The sequence below is a fragment of the Capricornis sumatraensis genome, chromosome 15 (assembly GCF_032405125.1).
Source record: "Capricornis sumatraensis isolate serow.1 chromosome 15, serow.2, whole genome shotgun sequence".
Classification (NCBI taxonomy): domain Eukaryota; kingdom Metazoa; phylum Chordata; class Mammalia; order Artiodactyla; family Bovidae; genus Capricornis; species Capricornis sumatraensis.
In genome coordinates this window covers 43,149,138-43,171,449 of record NC_091083.1, presented here as the reverse complement: position 1 = coordinate 43,171,449, position 22,312 = coordinate 43,149,138, and the positions used below count along the sequence as shown (strand labels likewise).

At 44.0% G+C, this 22,312-nt stretch overlaps 1 protein-coding gene across 1 annotated transcript in view; it reads left to right on the top strand.

Annotated features, from left to right (window-relative positions):
• RALGAPA2 (Ral GTPase activating protein catalytic subunit alpha 2) overlaps nucleotides 1-22,312 on the top strand; it is a 252,419-nt gene that overhangs the window by 60,012 nt on the left and 170,095 nt on the right. Inside the window, exons 8-13 of the mRNA XM_068986760.1 lie at nucleotides 1,485-1,623; nucleotides 2,294-2,493; nucleotides 9,145-9,375; nucleotides 13,413-13,580; nucleotides 14,774-14,911; nucleotides 18,944-19,092. Coding sequence (XP_068842861.1) covers nucleotides 1,485-1,623; nucleotides 2,294-2,493; nucleotides 9,145-9,375; nucleotides 13,413-13,580; nucleotides 14,774-14,911; nucleotides 18,944-19,092 — 1,025 coding nt within the window. The remainder of the gene's footprint in view (nucleotides 1-1,484; nucleotides 1,624-2,293; nucleotides 2,494-9,144; nucleotides 9,376-13,412; nucleotides 13,581-14,773; nucleotides 14,912-18,943; nucleotides 19,093-22,312) is intronic.

The following is a 22,312-nucleotide window of genomic DNA, read 5'->3' as shown; positions in this document are numbered from 1 at the left end:
CTCAGCCCCATCTATCCAGGAGTGGTCGGGTCTGGCCTTCTATCTGTTGCAGAAAAACAGCAGAGTAGCCAAAACCCGGGTGTGCTGGGAGACTTGGGTTTCATTCCAGACGTGTCACTAATGAGCTGTGTGGCACGCTGATCCCGTAACACCCCGGATCCCAGCAGAGGAGGACTGGTAGAGGGTGGCAGTGAGCCCTCTCCGCTGTGTGTTGTATGCAGTGTCCACTTGCCCCTCCTTCCCTGGTCTGTTGGGAAAGTGGGTCCTCGGAGCAGAGCTTCCTCCTTGCCGTACTTGGAGGGATTCTGACAGGTGATGGACACCGGGCCCCTCGACCCTGGACTGCGGGTGCTCCAGGTGGGCTCGTCAGGAGGATGTTGGGATGCTTTGCCTGGAGCTCGGTGGTCTCACAAGCATGACAGCCACCAGTAGGCACTCTCAAAGGGCCTGTTCACAGCACGTTTCCCTAGGTAGTAGGAGACAGCTCTCGATCACCTGTCTGGGTTCCTGGCCTGTGTGGGCCGCTCCCTGCAGGGGAAGTGTTGCAATGTTCCCACCGGGCCTACACAGAGCTGGCTATTTGACAGGGAAGTAGTGGGGTCGCTAGGAGTCAGACATGACTGAGCGACTTCACTTTCACTTTTTACTTTCATGCATTGGAGAAGGAAATGGCAGCCCACTGCAGTATTCTTGCCTGGAGAATCCCAGGGACAGGGGAGCCTGGTAGGCTGCCATCTATGGGGTCGCACAGAGTTGGAAACGACTGAAGTGACGCAGCAGCAGCAGCAGTGTCTTCACACATGGAAGCTTTAAACTTAATGGCTTATCCCAGCCTGCAGATTGTGTTGTTTTTTTAATTGAAAAATAGTTGATTTACAATGTCATGTCAGTTTCAGGTGCATAGAGCAGTGATTCAGTTACACATGTAGCCTTTGGATTGCTTTTTTGTGCCCTTTGCAAGATTCTGTAGTTTTGTGTTTTGATGATGATTTTTTTTTCATGTAGGTAACATGGTATGAAATTCTTGCAAGAGACTGTTTCTTTAATTCTGGTGTATTATAAATGGCCTCTTTGCATTTAAAAAAAAGCACCTGATTACTTCTGGATAAACATTTTAAGGGCATAAAGAGTGTTAAATCATCACAAGGAACATGGAGGAAAAAAATACAGGAATGATGTAGTGGGGCGAGTTTAAAAGATACCATAAGCTTTGATTTTTTTCTTTCTTGAATATCCAGTAAAAATGCTGTTTTTTATGTAGTTACTGTTTTGCTTTGAAGTATTCATTCTTGGAATCGTTTCAGTTTTAAGATGTTATTACATGATGGTCAATGCTATTTGTCAGGTGTTTCATTTAGGATAGGGGTTTTAACAGTGTATCAGCATTTCAGTTGATATTCATTAATGTGAAGTGTAACTATATGTATGTTCTCCCCCATCCCCCGGCCCCCCGCCCCCGCCCCCGCCATTACTATTATCTGAAGGCTGCAAGCTTGGAGTGGAAGCATAAGGAGAATCAGGAGACTGGGTTTAAATTTCTGTTTACGTTGTTTCGAAAGTATTACCTTCCTCATCTGTTTCCCTCGTTTACCAAGTTAACCAACATCTATAAGCCTGTGCTGGGTGAGTACTGATAGCTGTGTGTGCGGTCTCTTACAATGATTAAGTAAAATAATTTTTTTTTTCATATTTAGTGGTCACTTTGTTGTAAGAGTTTTCCAGTTTCTTAATAAATGATTTGTATAGACTGAGATTTGCCCGAGTCCTGAGCAATAAAGGCCATCTGTGGGTCCTGTAACTCAGGAGTAATTTGATACGGATCATGGTATATTGATCCCTGGGGTCAGGAAGATCCCCTGGAGGAAGGCATGGCAGCCCACTCCAGTATTCGTGCCTGGAGAATCCCCATGGACAGAGAAGCCTAGTGGGCTGCAGTCTGTGGGGTCACAAAAGAGGCAGACACAACTCAGCAACTAAACAGCAGCATTTAAGCAACCAGATATATGTCTATTTAATTAGAAATGGAAACATTCTTAGGGGTTATATGATGTTAAGAGTCATGAACCTGGGGAGTCCCCTGTGGTTCAGTGGTTAGGATCTCACCTTCCAATGCGGAGGGTGCAGGTTCAATCCCTGGTTGGGGAACTAAGATCCCACATGCCTCATGGCTAAAAAACCGAAACAGAGCAGAAGCAATATTGTAACAGATTCCATAAAGACTTTAGAAATGGTCCACATTAAAAAAGAAAAGAAAAGATTCGCTAACCTGATCATGTGTTCTCTTGTCCTGCAGACATCCCCCACCTGAGACCAAAGCCTGTGTATGTCACGACCACTCGTGACAATGAGAGCACTTATAGCACAAAGATCCCATATATGGCAGCTCGTGTCGTCTTCATTAAGTGGATGGTGACTTTCTTTTTGGAAAAAAAGTATCTAACTGCAACACAGAACACTAAGAATGGAGTTGATGTATTGCCTAAAATCATTCAGGTATGTCATTCATCACTTTTTTACCTTTTAATTCTGGTGTCTTAAGCCCTACTAACACCAAAGTAATGGACTGTCAAGGCTGTTGGCTCTCATTGTTGGCTAAGGGGACTCGGTTTCACTGGCTCCACCCTCTGTGATGCTGAGGTTTCAGAGGAAGCGTAAGTTAGCACTTGCTGGGCTCTCTTGGCCATGACGAGGCAGCCTTGTGGCCTTTTGAGCAGGTGGCTGACGTGTATGCTCCTGGCTCCCTCCCACCTCCCCTCCTTCACTCAGGCCCCAGTGACCTCTGAGCGCAAGACAGAGGGCCTCCCTGGCCTTGCTCATTCCAGTCCAGGGAAGGTTCCCAGCAATCATGAGGTGGTCACGGAGAGGTCACCTGAGCCTGCCAGGTGCCCCCTGGGCTCTCGGGGAAGGGGTGGGTCAGCCCCTCTGGATTTCAGGTGGTCGTTGAGCCATGATGGGGTCCCCGGAACAGAAGGGAGTGCTTTCTGAGGCCTGGGTGAAGCCCTCTTCTCACATGGGGCCTGTGGAGCCTCGCTCTCTCCCTGGCCTTGGTCAGATGCATGGGGCTTTCCTGGCAGGTGACATGTCTTCGGGCTTTTGTGCGGGCACAGCAGGACACCTTGTAAAGTCAGAGTGGCCGTTGCTTGGAGGAGTCATGGTTTTGTGTGCTCTGATTTATTGGCTCCAAGGACAGAGCCAGGAAGTGTGGTCCAGTTGGTGCAGGCTGGCCGATGCCCTGCAGTTCCCAGACGTGTGACGTCCGTCCCAGGCTGGAGGGTGCACCACCCATGCCCTTGCCGAGGATTCCTCAGTCCCCTCATGGTGGAGCACCCAGCGGGTCCAGAGCACAGGGTCCATAATAAGAGACACAAAAGACTTGCTAAAAGTTAAAAAAAAAAACTTTAATTTCTCAATTGACAAATTTAGTAGGTAAACTCAAGATGATAATAGTCACTGCTGAGGACAAAATTGGTTTTCTGAAGAACTGTTGCACAACATTGATTTAAAAAAAATAGAGGTGGAACTCAGAAACTATTATTAATAGATAAGACTGTAGATGCAGACCTACTTTGCAGACACTGTGAGGGCAGAAGGAAAGAACAGGGCATAACAATTAAACCAAGAGTAAGGAGAGCTTACCTGAGCTAAGAAAAAACGTCGTGCCTTAAACTGAAAGGGCCTGTGAGCCCCAGGAAGAATTAGCAAAACAGACACCAAACTAAACAGACATTTGACCGTCAGGGGTTAAAGGGAAAATGATACAGACTTCCAAACAGAAACCGCAGCTATGTCAAAGGAATGACGCTGAGATTAGCACCGAATAGCTAATCTAATCTACAGCCCCGGAAGCCAGAGCAACCTGTCTGTTTGTCCCTTTCTCAAAATCTCACTTCATATCATGTACATCAGCACACAGTCACATTGGTTTAAGGCCTGAGTTGATTTAAAGTCTAAGTATAAAAACAAAGTGATCAAGAATTTAGGAAAAAATCTAGGGGAAATGTATAAACTTGGGAAGTGGTAGACCACCTTCGGTAGAGATGAAACCCGCAAACCAAAGACTAAATGAGGTTCGACTTTATTTTGAAAAACAGGAAAAAGATTTATTTGTCAAAAGATAACATAAAGGTAGGCCCAAGCAACAGACTGTGGAGAGCGTTTGTCGTATTAATATGGTTGTTAGAGTGTTCATATCTCTGCTGTATGAAGGGCACCTATGAATAGATGTGAAGACAAACAGCTGATTGAAAAATGAATGAAGGAGGTGAAAGGCAGGTCATAGAAGAGGAAATAAGCATGGCCCCGGACCTCCCCAGCAGTCAGGGAAACACAGTTAGTTCTGAGCAGCTATGAGAGCCCTTTTTTCACCTATCAGGTAGACAAAATCGGAAAATCTCAAGTAGACAAAAATTTGTAGGAAACGTAAGAAATTCAGTGACACTCTGATAAACTTTTCATTCATGGCGTCTAATGTGGTTGTTCAGGCAATTCAAAACACTATCAGAGAAAGGATGTAACCTTTCTCCCCCTCCCAGTTTCAGAGTTTCAGAAAACTATCACCTGTGTTTATTGAAAATAAGTTGCTCCTTCCTAAAAAAATACATTTGGATTATGAGAAGTCCCACAGCTGGCATATTAACCACCACTTCCAGGTTCTAATTTTTTCCCTGTTGACTCTTCACACTTGTGAGTCATTTCCTTTTACTCTGTAGCTAAAGTGTCACAAGGTTCTGACCTCCAGAATCTGTTAGGAGGGTTTTATCACCCTAACAGAAAAAAAGGCGCCAGAGTTCAAATTGTCTTATCCATAAGAGAAATGTTTCACTCTCCTACAAGAGCAGCTGGAGACGAGGCTGCTGCAGCCGTAGCTGTGGCCACATGTGCCCTGTTTCTCTCCTCTGCCCTTTCCCTCTGGTTCCTCCCTTATGTTAGCAGCAGCAGCCGGGGCCCTCCTTAGTTCACGTATTGAGACAATCCAGAAACATAGAGCCCTTCCCTTTTGTGTGAGCAGAACAATTTAGGTTACCTGCGTGCTCTTAGGAAAGAGCAAGGCGCTGATTGACTCCGGTCTGGAGCTGTGAACACCTCTGGGTGGGGATGGTGGTGACCAGCTTCCAGGAAGCAGAAGGCTCCCCTGGTGTTAGGGGTGGGTCAGCTTCCCCTGAGGCAGGTGCGGCTGCAGACCAGGGTAGGGTGGGGGTGGGGGCAGAGATCTAGGGGTTCCGTAAGGGGGAAAGGGATAAGAGCAGGCACCACGCAGGTCCACGGCTCCTGTGCCCTGCACACGGCCATGCCCAGACATGGCCACTGCCGTGGTCCAGATTGCTCATACACTTCACAGTCAGTTGTTTTGTCAGTTTCCTCCTGCCACTGTAGCTAATTTCCACAAATGCATTTTCTTACGACTCAGGAAGTCAGAGGGCCCACATCGGTCTCAGTGGCTAAAGTCAGGGTGTCAGATGCTCTAGGGGAGGGTCAGTGTCTTCCCTGTCTGGCCTCCACAGGCTGCCTGTGTCCCCTGCCCTGTGGCTCCTCATCACATCATTTCTGCGTCTGTTCCCATCTGTGCATCATCTTCTCTGTGTCTGCACCTCCTGCCTCCTTATGGATCCTGTGGTTACCGTGAGTCTACCCAGGTAATCCAGGGTACCCTCCCCATCTCAACATCTGGAATTTAGTCAGTCTGCTCAGTCCCTTCTGCCATGGAAGGCAGCACAGTCCTGGGTTCCAGGCACTTGGGTGTGGACATCTTGGGGAGGGTGGTCATTATTCAGCCTACCCGTCTCCCGTGTCCTCATCTCTGCCTTACTGCTCTGCTTCCGTCTCATCTCATGTGCGTCTGCCATGTGTTCCACTCCTCATTTACATTATACAGGACAGAAAGCAGTTTAAACAACTGAATATTAAATTCTGGAAACAGAGTTGAAGGAATAAAAGCACCTATAATTGTATTTATCTCCTGAAAATATTTGTTTGGAATTTCAAGTTTCATGGAATTTTACCTATGTAAAGTGAATATCACTGTCTCAGTGAGCTGATCCAGAACTTCTTTTCAAAGAATATACTGACTGCTGTTATCAAATCCCTTTAAAACAGTATTTTAAATTCTGCTTCCAAATAGGGTTCACACTTTCCACTACTACTACGTTAAAAGTCATGTATGAGATGTTTTTTTTTGTGTGTGTGTTTTTCCCCCCAAAGTGAATTTACTTCCTTTCGATCAGAAACTAATATCCTTGACAGTATTTTTCACTGGAGAGGGAAGGGACTAACTCACTTACCCCTCGGAGAATCTGGTTTGACCAATGTTCTTGTTTGGTGGCATGATTCATGGGAGAGAGAGAATACGGTTGCCCTGAAGTCCCATGCCACGCTGGCAGCCATGACCACTGATCCCCCTCTCAAATCTGAACGTCTTGCTGTGTCACCTCAGCCAGAAGTGTTTCCAGTGAACTATTGTTTATTCTTTGGTGTATCATGTTAGTGTGAGATAGAAGTGCTTCAGCCTACATTAGTGAAAGCAGAGTAGTAATTTTAAAATTTCAGCAGCACATTAATTAAACACTGAAACATTAAAAGGAGAATTTCCTTGGTGGTACAGTGGATAGATATCTGCCTGCCAGTGCAAGGGACATGGGTTCGATCCCTGGTCTGGGAAGATCCCACATGCCTCGAAGTAACTAAGCCTGAGCATCACTACTACTGAGCCCAGGCTCTAGAGTCCAGAAGCCACAGCTACTGAGCCCTCAACTGTTGAAGCTCACAGGCCCTAGAGCCCATGCTCTCCAACAAGAGAAGCCCCCACAATGAGAAGCCCACCCACCACAACAAAGAGTAGCTCCTGGTCGCCACAACTAGAGAAAGCCAGTGCACAGCAACAAAGATTGGACACGATAAAAATAAAAATTAATTAATTAAAATAAACCCAAAGAAGTTTATGAGGGAATGAAAAAGAAAAAGTTTGAGATGCTAAGACAGTTGATCATACTTATTTGTATGCTAACTCTTTATCTTTAGTTACATTGTTAAAGTGCTGCTTGAAGTCTGACCCGGCCCTTCCATAATGATTCATGGGCTGTGGGTTTCCCGAAACTTGTATCTCATGGGGTGAACAGTTAAAAAAATGAATCACATAAATTGACACCCCTGTGGGAGTCTGTGTATCATGCAGACCCACCTGTCTGTTGACGGCCACATGCTGGTGCTCTGTGTTCTTGTTTTTACCAAGGCAGGAGTGGGCTGCCCTCAGCCAGGTGGGCCGACTGTGATGGGGAATTGAATGGCATCAGTTTTCACCAGCAGTATGGCAGCTGCATCCTCATTTCATACCTGCATTGTGGGTGTCCTTGTCTATTCTGACCCTGAGGTTGAGAAACTCTCAGAATGAACTGTGGGTTGAGAGGAAACCAGGGTGGGGAGGGGAAAGATTGAGTGGCAGCCTGTATCTTGCATTTTCCTGAACCCTGGCGGCACAGGCCTGGTCCAAGCAGACCATATGACTGTTTCACTGGTTAAGCCTTCCATCATATGCCAAAGAAGCAAAAATCATCTTTGCATTTACCACTGGAATCAACTAATATTAAACAATAACTGAAAATTCCAGCTGGATTGTAGTGGGCAGAAAATGGACCTCTCTCTGTAGTTAACTTTTATTCATGCTTTTACTGTTAATCTTCATGAAAGAGGCAAGAAACAAATAGCCTTGAATTACTAGTTTGTTTTCACTCTCGTCACTTACCATCATTATAAATGTCTTAACAACGTGCAGATTTTTTTTTGGAAAGCAGCATTTTGCTGGTATGGGCTAGAGGAGGCTGGGAAAAGCATTGTTTTATCAAGAGAAGTAGTTTTCAGTTAATGGCATCATGGGATATTCATCAGTGTTATCATTATGTTCTATTTGGATCATGGAGCTTAGTTTTTAAAAACAATTTGGTGCCTTTGAACGTAATTCTTTAGTACATTATTTTGTTCTCTAATTGTCATAGATTCTGTTATCTAATGACCTCAAAACTTGTGGCTTCAAACAACCCTTTCACCATATTATTTATTTCCCTTTTTGGGTCAGAAATTTGAGATTTGGTTGGACAGTTCTGGGGCTTCATGTGACGTTAGCTGAAGTCAGTGGGTGGTGGTCTTCAGCTGGTGGCTGGTTGGTCAGGAGGGTCCGGAATGACTTCAGAGCCTGCTACTCCGGTGAGTGCAGGGGGGCAGGTTGGGCTCCGCTGGGCCTCCCTTTCTATATAACCCCTCTTGCAAGGCAGTCGGACTTCTTTCCTGGCCGCTCAGGGCTCCGAGAGCAAATGTTCCCCGAGATGCTACATGGGAGCCCTCAGCCTCCTGGGTCCCCTCCACCCTTCCCCTCTGCTGGCTAACTCAGCCCTCCAGCCCATGGGGATCGAGGGGACACAGCCTTCCCGTCTCTGCAGAAAGTATGTCAGAGAATTTGTGGCTGTTTTTAATTTGCTTGGTAAGGATGTGTGTAATTATTATTATTTTTTAGCCTGTGGGGGAAATGAAAGTTATTGATCAAAAAGTCACAGGTTATTGATCCATAAGAGACATTAGACTTAATCCAGCCACCATGCTTTACAGATCAGAAATATATGTATATCAGTAAAAATGAGGAAATTTTTATTTTTCTACGCAAATTTTTATTTTCTATGGGTTGACACATCAAAAAGATGAAATAATTTCTATAGAGTTGCTTGCTGCACAGTGTGGCAGGGCCTTTGATAAACCACACAAGCTTAATAGCCCAGGCATGAGGAGGAAAATTGCTATCAATATAATTGTCTACTCATTTTCTCTAGAGGTTACTATTTGAACATCCTCTTTGTTTTTAAACTCTCCTTGGTAGTTGCTGAAATAATAATTTTGTACTACTTGTTTCTTGTCACTTCTTGTAAAAAATATTCACAGTTGGTAGAATTTTAGTGGTATTTGGGTTACATATTTTTGACACAAAAGAATAATAGTGTAATTTACTAAAATGAAGCAAAATTTCACGTATGTTGTGTTGGGAGGAGATCTTTAATTCTGGGGGAAATGAGCACACCATACCCGGAGTTCCCTGAAAACAAGGCGAGTCTTCAGCCTGGCCCGGTGTCTTGGAGGATCGCTCAGGAGGGGGGCCCTTTCTTGCAGACCGTCGGGGGAGGCACTGCAGTGCCGGAGCGGCCGCCGGAGCCAGACGCTGGCGGGGCGGCGGAGCAGGACCGAGGCCGCGCGGATGGGAGCACGCTGTCCGAGCGCCGGCTCAGCAGTTGCAGCCTGTGCAGCATTGAGGAGGAGCATCGTGAGGTTTACGACATGGTCCAGCGCATCCTGCTGTCCACTCGCGGCTATGTCAACTTCGTGAACGAGGTGTTCCGCCAGGTGAGAGCGTGCGCATGCGAGTGTGTCTGTGTGTATCTGCGCGCACTTGTGTGTTTGGGGGAGGGGTAGGGGGTGGGGGGTGTGCAGGGGCAGGTTGCAAAGCTGAAGAGGTTTCTTTGTTCTGTTACTCATAATACTCCAAGGAATACAGTTGACAAGTTGGGCTGAGTTACACAACTCCATAATGATTTCTTTCATCCCACTTTTAAGGTCTCATATGGAGGGTTGGAATTGGAGCATTTTGGTCATTTTTAATGTTGTTTTCAAGATTTCCGGGAGAAATATTAATAACCTCAGATTTGCAGATGACACCACCCTAATGGTAGAAAGTGAAAAGGAACTTAAGAGCCTCTTGATGAAGGTGAAAGAGAAGAGTGGAAAAGCTGGCTTAAAGCTCCATATTCAAAATACTAAGATCCTGGAATCCGGTCCCATCACTTCATGGCAAATAGATGAGGAAACAATGGAAACAGTGACAGACTATTATTTTGGGCTCCAAAAGCATTGCAGTTGGTGACTGCAGTCATGAAATTAAAAGACGCTTGCTCCTTGGAAGAAAAGCTATGACAAACCTAGATCGCATATTAAGAAGCAGAGACATCACTTTGCCAACAAAGGTCCGTATAGTCAGTCGAAGCTATGATTTCTTCAATAGTCATGTACGGATGTGAGAGTTGGATCATAAAGAAGGCTGAGTGATGAGATGCTTTCGAATTGTGGTGCTGGAGAAGACTCGTGAGAGTCCCTTGGACTGCAAGGAGATCAAACCAGTAAAATCAAACCAAAAAACAAGGAAATCAACCCTGAATATTCATTGGAAGGACTGATGCTGAAGCTCCAATATTTTGCCACCTGATGTGAAGAGCCAACTCACTGGAAAAGACCCTGATGCTGGGAAAGATTGAAGGTGGGAGGAGAAGGGGATGACAGAAGATGAGATGGTTAGATGACATCATCGACTCAATAGACATGAGTTTGAGCAAACTCCGGGAGATAGTGAAGGACAGAGAGCCCTGCAGTCCATGGGGCCCCAAAGAGTTGGACATGACTGAACAACAACAATGTTTTCATGATTTGATTTTGGAAAATTCCTACACAGGGTGGGACAGTTCTATATTTGAACAAAATCATCCCCTCAAATACCCTTTGTTTCCATAGCAAATTTTGAGCCCAGAGGGAGGCAGGGGGAAAACTGCTTCTGAACCCCTGGCAGCATGTGAGCATACAAGGATTGCTGTGTGGCTGAAGGCACTCAGGCTGCAAGCTCCTGCAGACAGTTGGACTTTGCCTGCAAAGGCCTCTTGCAGCACCTCTGATAGGAGTATTTATGGCCTAAGAGAAAAAAGGAGACTAGGGAGGGGATTAAGAGGAAAGAAAGGAGCAGAGGTCGAGATGTTGAAATAACAGAACTTTGGGGCAAGCTAAATTGACATGGTCAGTCCCAGAAGGCATATGACTGAGAGCAGAGGTCAGCACATTTTAATAGAGTAAAGGACCAAATAGTAAGCATCTTCGGCTTTGTTCACAGAAGTTCTGCTTTGTAGTGAGAGAGCAGCCAGGGATAGCATGGAACAAGCTCATACAGGAACAAGCCCATGTTCCTGTAAAACCTTATTCACAAAAATCAAGTGGCAGACGGGATTTAGGTTGTGTATCATAGTTCCACAGCTGATCATGATGTATAGCAATGTTTGAAACCCTTGGGTGCAAATACTTAATATCAGATATCATCGACAAAGCTTTTAAATATTGCACTAGAGATAAGTGCTAAATTGATGTGGTTTTACCTGTATTGTGTATTTACTTATTTATCATACACATAGTTTCATCCACATCCATTATTGGCATTCCACCCCTGGAAATAGTGTGTTCTCAATTTAATCAAAATCCCAAATTCAATCTAAATTCACTTTTGAAGTAGCTTGCAGACTACTTAAGACTAAAGTAATGAGACATCTTTGTGTCATGAAACTTAAAAACATTTACGTTTTATAATTGTTCTTAAATTTAATTTGGAAACTTTTATGTGAAATTTCAAATATGGTTATTATGCATTGTTAAAATACTGAAATAGAGACATTTGGGAAAAGGGGGCCTGGGTTTTCACTTTGCATTCTGTTGCCCTCTCTTGGTCAGTGATGATTTTTTTTTTTTTTTTACACAAGACAAAATGTGACTTCTTTCATAATAATTCCTTTTTCAATTTTAAATTATTTAGAGACTAAGCCTGAACTATTTTAAACTATTAAAGTTTAAAAACATACATTCATTCACGAAGTGCACATTCTCATTGTGGAGTTAATATGTGTGTGGGTGTGTTTTTAACAGAGAACAGTGCAAGGGGCAGGTCAGATGTCCAGACACGTGATGTGGAACAGACACCCATGAGGACTACTGTGGGCTGGGTGACTCTTACCTGAAAATGTCTTTGTTTTGCTTTTATTTCTGAAGTACATTTCTATGGATGTCAAATTCTACTTTGGCAGCTGTTTTCTTTCTGCACATTGACTATTTTGTTCCATTGTTTCTTGGCTTTCATTGTTTCTTTGAGAAGTTATGTCAAGTCTTGTGGTTATTCTTTTGGCGGAAATGTGTCTTTTCCCCTCTGGCTCCTTTTAAGATTTTCAGGTTGTCTTTGGTTCTCAGCCGTCTTAGTGTAATAGACTTTGCAAGTATCCTGCTTGTGTTTCTTTGTGATTCTTGAATCTGTGAATTGATATGTCTTATGAGTTTTGGCAAAATTCTTAGTAATTCTTTATTCAAATATTGTTTCTGCCACTTTTTACTAATTCTTTCCTTCTATATCTCCAGGCATGAGAAAGATAACCTTTTCCTTGCATTTTCTGTCTTACATGTCTTACAGTGGAACCAGTGTGTTTCTTGTCTCAGTGTGCTTCATTCTGGATATTTTCATCTGATTTTTCTTCCAGTTTTCTCTTCAGCTACATCCAGCCTATTGTCAGCCATTTTCACTGGATTTTTAATTTTGCTTATTTTATTTTTCAATTTCACATGGATCTTTTTCTGATGCTTTAGCTCTCCTATATGTTTAAATTATTATTTATTTTAATTGTGGTTTTGCTGATGTTGACTTCTTTTTGCATACTTCTGACTTTTTAATTAATATGCTGCATATCATATTAACTAGACCATGTGAATAATTTTGGTGATACTATGATCTATAATTTTGTTTTCCTCCAGAAAGAATTTGTATTAATACTTGCTTTCTGGGAGAAAGGTAATGTTGTATACCTTGATATTGAATTTTAGTTACATAGTTGTCTACATTTGGATTCTGATCACATTAAATCAGGATTCTTATATGCAGATATGTAAGGGGATTCTTTAATCTTGTTAAGTTCACAGTTCCCTAGTGATCCAATGGTCTTCCACTGTATGGGACATGGGTTTGATCCTTGGTTGGGGAAATAAGATCCCACAAGCTGTGCCATGCAGCCAAGAAGAAAAAGTTTGCAAAAGTGTGTACAGTGCTACAACTAGCCAGTTGTAGCAGCAGAGGTCAGTTTTTGACTCTCAAAAAAGGAAGGGAGGGAGAGAAGAAGGAGGGAAGGAAGGAAAAGGGAGAAAGAGAAAGCCAAAAAAAAAAAAAAACACTAAGAAAAGAAAAGCCCTGGTTAAAGTTAAATTTGCCAACCTCTGTGGTGTCACTGCTCCCACTGTGGCCGATTCAAGTCACCAACATGATATCATTGAATGTGAACTCGGGAAGAGACATGACAACTGGCTATACTATTACGTGTATTATTGCGTCATCTGTTGCTGATTCATTGGTATGGATTTTGGTTATTTTATGCAATAATTGTTTGGAATATAGAAGTTATTTTAACATTGCACTTTGTTTTCTGGCCCAGTTATACAATTGTCCTTTTCCCCCGCCAGTTTGGTGTACACAAAAACATGTGGCCCTTTGTAGTCTGTTTCAAAAGAAAGTCTGAGATTGGTGATAGCCCATGGAAATGTCTGTTGGACTCATCGGTGACGTGAACTTGTGCTAAAGGGAGTTTCTCTTATTTTAGGCATTTTTGTTGCCTTCGTGCGACATAGCCATAACCAGAAAAGTAGTTCAAGTGTACAGAAAGTGGATCCTGCAGGACAAACCTGTGTTCATGGAGGAACCAGACATAAAAGAAGCTGCCCAAGAAGATGCTGAAAAATTAGGATTTTCAGAGACTGATAACAAGCAGGTAATCTTTCATCACTTCTTGTCTGAGTTGGCAGCATCTTATTTTAGCAAATCTTCCTGCTCAATCAGGGGCCATAGTCAGTGTGACATAGGCAGACTGTTTCTTTGTTGTCAACTCTGATGCTCTCAGGGAGGCTGCCTCCGTGCTGTCTCCAGGGTCCTCCGCCACCACCTAACCTCAGGCTCGGCCATGTGTGCACACCAGCTTCTTTTTGCATGTCTCTATCGAAGACTGAAAGTGTCACTGCCTTACTATTGACATGCTTAAATAAATAGTATTCACTAAACTGGGCTTCCCAAGGGGTGCTAGTGGTAAAGAACCTACTGGCCAATGGAGGAAGCATAAGAGATGCGGGTTCAATCTCTGCGTTGGGGAGATCCCCTGGAGGAGGGCACGGCAACCCACTCCAGTATTCTTGCCTGGTGAATCCCATGGACAGAGGAGCCTGGAGGGTTACAGTCCATGGGGTTGCAAAGAATCAGACATGACTGAAGTGACGGAGCACACACGCACACATTTGTTAAACTAACGTTTTGGCAGACTTTCCTTGTATGGCAGTCCATACCGGCAGCAGTCCAACATGACACGCTTGAAAGGATGAACCCCATGTGCAGTCTCCACTGGGAGCCTTGTTGCAGGGCTAGGTGGTGTCCTAGCCACCAGGGGTGCTGGCAAGGTGGACCTTTCATTCCACGTTAGATAAAGATACAGATAGGATAAATCCAAAATGACAGAGTGGGCCTCTGCTTGACGCACAGAAGAAACTTAGGTTGTACATGGATTTCTGGCATGCTATTTTGACATCTAGTCTGAGATTTATTTCTAAAAGTGAATGTTGTCATGGCAATTAACATCAAACATTAAAAAAATACTTATAACCAAAGGTATATCACTTTTTGATATCTATATTAATTCCAAAATTTGATTTTTTTCAATATTGGTGAATCATTTTAACAACTAGTCGTGAGGTCAAAGCAAATCAACAGTCATGTTCATTCAGTCACTGGACAAGCAGTATCTATTTCTTCAGCACATCCTGAGCACTCAGTACTATTTTAGGTGATGGATGGTGAACACATTGGAAAAGAGGCATGCATGTAAAACCTGTAATCTCATGAACTCTCATGAACGTAAGGAATTAAATATATGACCTGTCCTTTCCCACTCTGCTGACTGACTGTTGTCTTTCAAAGACCTCTTCTGAAGGTTCCGGTCACAAGCGGTCTTCCAGTTGGGGACGGTCTTACTCCTTCACCAGTGCCGTGAGCAGAGGGTGTGTGATGGAAGAGGAGAATAAGAACGTGAAGGCTGGGGCCCAGGCAATGCTGCAGGTACATGCAGGCCGCAGATGGGAGGGCCCCCAGCAGAGTCAGTTTGAACGTTGTTTATTGGGGTAATGTCATTATAAAGCTTGGTGATCTTCTTAGCTATGCATGAGTAAACAGCCCTTAAATTCTCATCCTTAATTTTCTTCCTGATTACCCATCTTCAATTTGTAAAGTTTTTTTTCTTTAGTCAAAGGAGACATCTGAACTGGTTACAATTTTCTGAAAGGGGTTGTTATACAGTGAATGCAAAATGACTGAGATTTAAACTCAATGACAGATTAAAAAAATGACTGAGATAAAAAAGTAGAGAGTTACCTTAGAGAAGGGAATGGCAACCCACTCCAGTATTCTTGCCTGGAGAATCCCATGGACAGAAGAGCCTGGCAGGCTATGGTTCATGGGGTCGCAAGGAGTTGGACACAACTGAGCACAGAGTTACCTGGATTCTAATTTGTAAGAGAAGCTTGGTGATTATGATTATGTAATAAGTTATATGCATCTTAGAAATTGCCTGTATTTATGAAGAATACTGAGCAATGCAGTGATTTTTAGACATTTATCTGAATAAATATATGAACTAGCCCCAATACCATTTGGGAACGTTGGAAAGAGCAACTTTGCCTTTCACTCAGTCTCCCCAGACTTGGAGACTTAATCTCAAAAATAGGGATTAGGGCATTACCTCAATCCCTATTGAAGGTTGTCAGAAGTCTAAGTTAAAACACAGGGTCACTCTCTTTCCCCCGCTCCCTGGCCCTCCACCCTCCTCCCCATATCTACATTCAGCTGTCCAGTTAAGCCTCCCACACAAAGGCCAGGCTTAGGGTCTGGGGAAGGCACTCATGGGTGTGGAGTGCATGGTACCCAGTTTTCAGCGATGCTGTGTTTGTCATCTGTCTCTTGAGAGGATTCCTTATCATGGGATCCTTTTGGTTTTCAAGTTCATTAGCAGTTTCATATACTGTAATTATGGGGCTTCCCTGGTAGCTCAGCTGGTAAAGAATCTGCCTGCATTGCAGTAGACCTGGTTCAGTTCCTGGGTCTGGAAGATCCCCCACAGAAGGGATAAGCTACCTACACCAGTATTCTTGGGCTTCCCTGGTGGCTCAGATGGTAAAGAATCCGTCTGCAATGCAGGAGACCTGGGTTCGATCCCTGGGTTGGGAAGATCCCCTGGAGGAAGGCATGGCAGCCCACTCCAGTATTCTTGCCTGGAGAATCCTGTGGACAGAGGAGCCTGGCAGCCTACAGTCCATGGGGTTGCAGAGTTGGACACGACTGAGTGACTTAAGTACACGGTACAGCACATACTGTAACTAATGAATTTTCTCCTTTTTCATTGAAATTTGGCAAATCTGAAATTAGCTTTTAAAAAATCAAGATGATTTTAAATGAATAGCTTCTGAGGACTTTGGCTCAGCTCATCAGTGTTATCTGTGTGCCCACTAGAGGAAACTCTCAGGAGTCCCTGTCCTGCCCCTTCCTTCCAGCTCCCTGCCCAGCTGCCATGGTTAGCCATCCCACAGTTAGCCCATAGGGTTGCAAGTGCTTATTTTTACCCTGAGTTCAGATGAGTTATTTGTTTTCTAGAAGAAGTTACATCTATTTATATGAACCAGGAAAAATATTTCGACTTGATTATATAGCTCTAGAGCTTTAAATTTTTTTTCAGTTTAGATTTAAACAGCTGTTTTTGTTCTCATTTCATCGAGTACCTTGGTCCTTGACTTGGTTAATTAGGAAAAAGCAGCCAAATGGAGGTTTGATAAGATGAGACTGTTTTATAGTTGCTTTGACAAATACAGTTTGGGTATATTAATTTTGTTGATTTATTTTTTTCCCTAACTGATACTAACATGGTAATAAATACTCAAGGAGCTGGCATTTTTTTAAAAGACTTTTTTTTAATGTGGACCATTTTTTTAAAAGTCTTTATTGAGTTTGTTATAATATTGCCTCTTTTAAAAAATATTTTGTTTTTTTTTACCTCAAGGCATGTGGGATCTTAGCTCCCCAACCAGGGATTGAACCCACACCCCCTGCATTAGAAAGTGAAGTCTTAACTAGTGGACTGCCATGGAAGTCCCTAGCTTGCATTTTTGATGTTTTTTTAAAAAGTAAAATGAAAGAACTATACTATATGAAGACTCCTCACTTTGGAATTTGCAAAGGTTTAACATTCAATCAAGAAGCCAAGTACATGAATTAAAAAGGATCTGTATTGCAATATACCATCTATGGCACACTTTAAAAAAAAACATTGTCACTCAAACTTCTATAGCTTGTTAGTCTAAAGGTTCTTTGCTTTCTTTTTTCTTAACTTGAAGGCTAGTAAATCCTCACAGTTGCTGCTATCATCTGTTATCAACTCTTATAGTGCTTATTTTGTGATTCTTCCTAGAAGATTGAGACATGATACATTTTTAATCTCACATAAAATAATCACAGAGGCTGCCAACATTTTAGTTTGCCCTCTTGACTTTTGAGGGTGTTCATTTCTTCTGGTTAGTTTGTGCATCTGTTTTGAGATGTTGTATTAAATGGATTTCATCCACAAGTGAGCCAGCTCTGCTTTTCCCCAGATCCTTGGTATTTGTGCTGTTGAACAGAAAGAACCAAGAGGGACTGTAGCTCTAGAAGGTAGAGAGGATCCATCCTTGTCACCGAGTTGACAGCTCAGAATGTCCTGACTCGAGGGGTCAGAGCGTCTTCCACATAAATGATAGCACGTTGCTCTGTTGCAGCAGAGCAGTGGCTCCCTACAGGGCAGCCTGGACCCCTGCTTCTCCCAGTTCTCTACTGATAGTTCAGTTAAGTTGTTCAGTTGTGTCTGACTCTTTGCAACCCCACAGACCGCAGCACGCCATGCCTCCCTGTGTATCACCAACTCCCAGAGCTTGTCCATTGAGTTGGTGATGCCATCCAACCATCTCATCCTCTGTCATTCCCTTCTCCTCCTGCCTTCAATCTTTCCCAGCATCAGGGTCTTTTCAAATGAGTCAGCTCTTCGCATCACTGATGGTACAGGACAGGAAACTTGTATCCTAAAGGTATGAGGCAGAGCACGGGGCACTTGGTGGACTACCTACATTTTTTTGATGTCTCAGTTTTTATCCTAAGATTCCCTTGAGTTTTGTATTCTGCGGCATTACGTGTTTCTCATATTGGAAATCCATGTTCCTGGAAGATGGGCAGTGTTGGCCATGTGCTTTTGCCCACTTGCTGGCTGCCCCTTGGGTGGCACTGGCTGCCTCCTGTCAGCAAGGCCTTCAAGTCAGCGAAGGTGGAGACTCAGCGAGAATCAGGTCATTTTTTCCAGCTACTATCTGACCACTGTGCCCCTGCCTTCCCTGCCCACCTTCCCCGCTACCCACCCCTACCCCACCAGGAATACTTACCCACAGATGATGTTCCTGTCTTAGAGGACGTCAAAAAGAAATCTCCAGAAGCCTTTCTGACTCAAATGTTTCCAAAGTTGCAATATTAATGTGTGTGTGTGCTAAGTTGTGTCCAACTCTTTGTGACCCATGGACTGTGGCCTGCCAGGTTCCTCCGTCCATGGGATTTCCCAGGCAAGAATACTGGAGTGGGTAGCCATTCATTTCTCCAGGGGAAATTCCCCACTGAAGGATCAAACCTGCGTCTCCTGCATTGGCAGGTGGATTCTCTACTGCTGAGCCACCTGGGAAGGCCCTAAGTGATAGCAGTTATTTTTCTAGAAAAGGTCTTTCAGATGTCAGTATTAAATCGATTCTAAGGGGTGAACTGAGGCTTTCTGGGTGGCACAGTGGTAAAGAATCCATCCACCTGCCAATCCACCAGATACAAGAGACATGAGTTTGATCCCTGGGTCAGAAAGATCCCCTAGAGAAAGAAATGGCAACCCATGCCAGTATTCTTGCCTGGGAAATTCCATGAACAGAGGAGCCTGGGGGGTTACAGTCTATGGAGTTACAAGAGTCAGACACTACTAAGCACACACACACCAAAATCTGTTTACTTGTATTTTCTCACATAACATTTGTTGGTTTTAAGGTATTTCTGACAAATGCTGCAAACGTCTTTTTGCTGGAGCCATGTGTGGAGGTTCCCATGCTCTTGAAGGAGCAAGTTGATGCCTGCAAAGCTGTTCTGATTATCTTTAGGCGCATGATAATGGAGCTGACAATGAATAAAACAACCTGGTGAGTGTATTTTCAATTAATTAATATCGTAAAACACATGTTTCTGTTTTCAATGTAATGATTAAAAATGTGAAAGCCTCCACTTACTAAATAGGTTTACAAAGTGAACCATGAGATGATAATCAGTCTTTTGTAACATGTCGGTGAATTATGAAGGTAAGTATCCAGTACTTTGATAGTTCATTTGTTTTCATTATTATTTTTTTAATCTCAAATTAAAAGTAAGCAATCCTATGATGTAATAGCAGATTCTTGCATTTTAAACTGTCATCAAGCAAGTTTTGTGCAAAAGCAGTAACTGGTGGTTGATGATATCAACCAGGAGGGTTGGCTAATCGCTCCAAAACACTTCTAAGCTGATTTTATTGCTGTAAAGTTGAAGTTTTCCCAAATTTATTTTGGGAAAATGATTGTTTTAAGCGATACATTATCAGAGTGCACTGAACTGCAGTGACATCGTGAAATATGCTCATGTGAAGTGTTTCCTTCCTGCGCTCAGGGTCCCCAATTCCAGCCTATGGTCTGGATGGTGGAGCTGGCGCTCAGGGAGCCATGGGAGGGTCTGTCTGGGGAAACCCCAGGGATGCGGCAGGACTGAGCCGGCAGGACCTCCGGGGTATCAGGTCCGGCCCTTCTCTTTCTCAGGTGAGGAGGGGGTGGGCTCAGAGGAAGCCGACTGGGCAGAACATTCACAAATTCAGGAACCCCCAGCATCAAAAAAGGATCATTCGAAGCTGTACCTTCTGGGATCATCTTTCCCAGACTTTTAAACCGAGGAGCCATCATTAAAACATTACAGGGGTTAGCAAGGCGATTTTAACAAGAGTTCACAGCTGTGTCAGTGATGAAAGTATGAGTGACGCTGACAGCTTTTGGCTGAAATGCCTGCCCCTTCGACCAACTGTATCAAGTGTTTCTGATGCTTTTCTTTCCTTTGAAAACTCTTATGAGTTCTGTGTACCAGTGTATCAGTAATATTTTGGTATTTTTGACCATCTTTTTGAGGGTGAAAATTCTAGAAAATGAAACAACTCTCTGTTTCTTTAATAATTCATAGATTTCCAGGTAAAAGTATTCTAAAAATCAAAATATTGGTATAGATTAAAATGCTCCCCAAGAAGAAAGTCCGCAGAGCATAGCCTAGGACATGATTGATTCCCCCAGCAGCAGACCCTCCTGTGTGTTGAAGCACCAGACAAGCCCCGAGTTCCCTCCCTCCCTTCTTTCATGCCATAAATAACTTGGGTGCTTTCTCCTTTGAGGATGGAGGGTGAACTTGACGAACCGGGTCCCTGCCCTTTGAGAGGCCTCGGTCCTCATGGGCCTGAGAGATGTGAGGAAACCAGGGGCCAGGTCAGGCAGGGGATGGGAGTCGGGCAGGGTCACCCAGAGCAGGGCAGGAGAGCCTAGAGTTGCAGAATGGGATCCAGCACGGTGTTCAGAGAAAACACTCTTTCGACATGCAGGAACGTGAGAGCGGTCTAAAGGAGCCAAGATTTGAGGTCTCATTATCCGACCTGGACTGATTCTTGGTTTTATTGCTAGTGAGGACAAAGTTCCAAGGATGAACAAGTGATTCATGCACAAGATCTTGAACAAGTAGTTAAAGGGACCTGGTGATTTCTCTCCCTTATGCAGAAGATAACCTGCTCTCTGTTTCCATGGCATCTGGGGAAACACATGAAGGATGTAACTCAGCTGTAAGAGAAAAACGCCCTCTGGCTGTGCGAGAGAATTTGTCACCATAGCACAGAGTTGAGCCATAAAGAAAGCTGAGTACCAAAGAATTGATGCTTTTGAACTGTGGTATTGGAGAAGACTCTTGAGAATCCTTTGGACTGCAAGGAGATCCAGCCAGTCAATCCTAAAGAAAATCAACTCTGAATATTCATTGGAAGGACTGATGCTGAAGCTGAAGCTCCAATACTTTGGCCACCTGATGCGAAAAATTGACTCGTTGGAAAAGACCCTGATGCTGGGAAAGATTGAGGGCAGGAGGACAAGGGGACAACAGAGGATGAGATGGTTGGATGGCATCATGGACTCGATGGACATGAGTTTGAGCAAACTCTGGAAGTTGGTGAAGGACCGGGAAGCCTGGTGTGCTGCAGTCCATGGGGTCGTGAAGACACAAATGAGTGACTGGAAAACGACAAAGGGCTCAGGATAAATGACTCCATAATATGGAAAAGAAATACATGGGCTTTCTTCCCCCAAAGACTGCTGCCTATGCAGAGTTCTATCTTGGGAAGCCTGGCATGCTGCAGTCCATGGGATCAGGAAGACATGACTTAGCGACTGAACAACAGCAATCACATTGGGAGGTGTTATTTCCTGTCCCTAGTGTTTTATACTCTTTAAAGACCTTTCACATAAAACCCCCTTCTCCATGGAGTGCTGTGATGGAGGTGTGGTGACCATAGTCTTCAGTGGTAGAGGGGGCCAGCACTGCGCACAGAGTCGGGGTCTTCCAGGCAGAAAGCTCCATGGCCTGAGCACCCAGTGGTGACCTTTCCCAACCCTCCTTCATACCAGTGGGAGTGCTGTGGGGCTCGGCCACCTGACGCTGCCGGCTGCAGACCTCCCCAGAAAGTCCACATTATTTTCTGTCACAATAGGCGGACTTCTCAGGTTAGGTAAAATCATGGATGTGAAAATGTAAGAGTGCTGCTTAAGTTCACCTAAGCACAGCTCTCCGCTGAGTGCCTTCGAGGGGCCGATACAGCCGGAGAAACAGCCTCACCCCCGTTTTTACAAGGGGAGGGAGTCAGGCTGGGGTGAGACCCTTGTGATCCTGTCTGTTGACCTGGGCATAGGAGACATACTTGTTGAACCTTGGTAACATAAAGTAGTTTATTTTGATAAGTAAGGTGTTCATTCTGTAACTGGCATTCAGATACTTTTGAATTCACTTCCGTTCAGTCGCTCAGTCATGTCCAACTCTTTGTGACCCGATGGACTGCAGCATGCCAGGCTTCCCTGTCCATCACCAACTCTCGGAGCCTACTCAGACTCATGTCCATTGTGTCGGTGATGCCATCCAACCATCTCATCCTCTGTCATCCCCTTCTCCTCCTGCCTTTAACCTTTCTCAGCATCAGGGTCTTTTCCAATGAATCGGTTCTTTGCATCAAGTAGCCAAAGTATTGGAGTTTCAGCTTCAGCATCAGTCCTTCCAATGAATGTTCAGGACTGATATTGTTTAGGATTGACTGGTTGG